The sequence below is a fragment of the Hydra vulgaris genome, chromosome 01 (genome assembly GCF_038396675.1).
Source record: "Hydra vulgaris chromosome 01, alternate assembly HydraT2T_AEP".
Classification (NCBI taxonomy): domain Eukaryota; kingdom Metazoa; phylum Cnidaria; class Hydrozoa; order Anthoathecata; family Hydridae; genus Hydra; species Hydra vulgaris.
The window spans coordinates 64072361-64075528 of NC_088920.1; the positions used below are offsets into that span (position 1 = coordinate 64072361).

Consider the following 3168-nt stretch of genomic DNA (forward strand, 5'->3'; position numbering starts at 1 on the left):
ATAGATATTAAAAAGATATGTTCCGCATTTGTTATTTGTTATTGATAGATCGAGAAAATTTGTTGTGTGTGAATCACTTTCTTTTTCAATCGTATATTAGATATTTGTGTGTTGATTATTTAACAAGTCAAGAAAACGTTCTGATTCTGCCTCATTTATAAAACGGGAATGGATATCATCTACATACCTTTTAAATGATTTTACACATATTGGTTGTGTAAGATATTGTGCCTGTAGTAACGCTTTTTCTTCATAATGTTGTAGAAAAGTCTCTGCCATAACTACCATTAATGATAAACCTATAGGACCAACATCTTCCAATGTGTGTATGTTGCTTTCATGTAAAATATAACAATTTGACAAACACAAATCTAAAAGCATTTTTATTTCTGATAAAGATAATTTTGATTTAAAGACAGGACTGTTACGGAGTTGTTCTAATAAAATATCGATTGATTCTTTAATTGGTATTAAGGGTAAAGATTAACAATATCGAAGGAAACTTGAAATTCACCAGGATCGTTATACCATGATTGAGGACATTTAACAAACTGTTTTGAATTTCGAAGTTTTGTTTTGTTAAGATTGGAGGTTGGTTGGATGAGATTTACTAAATAATTTGATAATTTATATGTAGGTGATCCTATGGTGCTTACTATAATTCGCATTGGGTAGTTATTAGTTGGTTTGTGTGCTTTGATGACACCATATAATCGTGGAGGAGTGGCGTCACTTGGATAAATTGATCTATATTCATTTTTTGTAAACTTTGTTTTCAGATTTCGTAAAGTATTCTGAACTTTGCGAAGGAGTTTTTGAGTTGGATCATAGTTTATGATTTTAGATTTTCCGAGTTGTTCTTCAATTTTTTTAAGAGCATCGGTTTTATTAATTTGAACAAAGCCTCATCCTTTATCGAACGGATAAATACTAATTCTGTTGCTAGACTTAAGTTCTTTGAGAGCTTTAAACTGATCCTTATCTAAATTTGTAGAAACCGGTTTATGAATTTTCAAAACTCGAAGTACATCTTGTCTAAGTTTATTTGCATCAGTATTTTTCTTTGAATACTTTAACTTTAAAGCTGCCGTTTAGTTTATACTTATTATATCCATATATGGAACTTTACTCGGAATACGAACAAAGTTAGGTCCTAAATGTAGTAATTTTTTGTGATGTGTTGGGATATTATCAGCACATAAATTAAGTGTTACCTTTTTTATAAACTTGTACTTTCTTTGGTTATCATTATCTTACATCTATTCTCCTTGATTAATAAATCGAATTTGTTTTTTAGTTTATTTCTCGATTGCAAAAACATGTATTTGTAGGACTTATCTGTAATGTTTGTAATTTTTTGAAAATCTTCATTATTTACACATGATTTTATAAATTCTTCTGATTTTTTGATTAAAAATTATGTTGCAGAAATATCTTTTTTTTGCTAGCTTTTGGGTATATAGAAGTAAATCTTTTTTAACTTTTATCATTAAGCATTTACTAAATTTACTGTTCAGTGGATTTTTTATACGAAGAAATCTTGGGATGATGCAATGTTTAACGCATCTTTGAAGAAATATCCATTGATTTTTTGATTTTGCTGCGTTTTTCTTTGCGTTTTTTAATGCGTTGATGTTATGATATAATCCAATACTACAATGCTGCTCAAAAATTTAGCACACATAAGATTTAAGTTTCATTTTTCTTCTTTTAATTGAATTTTTAGGCGGTATACTTCTTATGCCATTTCAGTTTATTTTTTTTACAGTTAATTAAAACATACCTTATATAGAAAAATAAAAAGAAAAAAAAATTACGTTAATTTAACCATCTATTTTTAACTTAAACAGAGACCGCTAATTAAAGCGGTGTAAAAAAGCTACTCATAAGTTTAGCACATTTGCACTTCTATTGTCTTTTAACTGCCGCTCTTTACTTTTTGATGTCAAATTTTTACTAAAAAGTAAATTTAACTATCCATTTTTACATTTTAACTTAACAAAACCTTCTAAGATATACATAGTATGTATTATCTCATTTGAAATAAACTTGGTATTTTTCGCTTAAATTTTGTCCATAATTTGACCAATAAGATGGGAAAAAAATCAAATAGCTCTGAAATAAAACAGCGTTTTGTAGGACTACACCTTGGTGGTTTCAACAGTTCTGAAATTGCTCGAACTCTTAAGTCTGTATCTCGTTCATGTGTACTCAGAACAATTCAAAAATTTGAAAAAACTGGCACTACTGCAGACAAAAACCGATCTGGACGACCAAGAATAACAAGTATCACCGATGATAATAGTATCTATAGAATTGCAAGAAAAAACCCTAAATACTCAGCCAAAGAGATTGCACAAGAAGTAAATTTGGCTCTAAAAAATCTTATCTCAAGACAAACTGTAAATTGAAGATTGATTGATCGAAAACTTTGTTGTTACGTTGCTGCTAAAAAACCACTGCTTAAACCAATTGATCGGTTAAAACGTATCAAATTTTGTAGAGCTATTTTAAAAATGACTAATTATGAACTAAAAAGAATAATATTTAGTGACGAATCAAACTTTACAGTTATTAACCGAAAGAACAGAGTGATTATCCGAAGACACTATAATGAGATGTTTCGTAGTCGCTTCATTGTGCCGCGACTACAAGGTGGTGGAGGTTCTGTAGGCATATGGGGTTGCATCACTTATGACGGCCCAGGTCTCTGCTACTTATACGATGGTCGTATGGATCAACATAAATATATAGAAACGCTAGAAAATCATTTAATCCCGACTAGAGACATCTTTTTTAGCAATGAGTCGGAGTGGCAGTTTCAACAAGACAACGCTCCTTGTCACAAGGCGAAAACGGTGACTATTTGATTTCAAGAAAAAAACATTAAGGTACTTCAGTGGCCAGCTAGATCACCTGACCTTAATCCAATCGAAAATATATGGACTGTACTGGACCGCAAACTCACTAAAGCTCCCGTAACATCAGCTGAACATCTTAGGGAAAGTTTGAAAAGCTTATCAACAGATTATTGCCGAAAACTTTTTGATTCAATTAAAAGAAGATGTGAACTATGCATAAAGAACAAAGGTGGGCATATCCCTTATTGATCTTGCTATTAAAGCAAACTTAAATCCAGGTGTGCTAAACTTATGAGCAGCTTTTTTT

The 3168-nt window shown here is 30.7% G+C and overlaps 1 protein-coding gene across 1 annotated transcript; it reads left to right on the forward strand.

Moving 5' to 3' along the window:
• The first annotated feature begins 2093 nt into the window (after nucleotides 1–2093).
• Nucleotides 2094–2411, forward strand: LOC136074627 (uncharacterized). The gene has a single exon (XM_065786964.1). It carries the CDS (start codon nucleotides 2094–2096, stop codon nucleotides 2409–2411), a length of 318 nt encoding a protein of 105 aa, XP_065643036.1.
• Nucleotides 2412–3168: the final 757 nt, after the last annotated feature.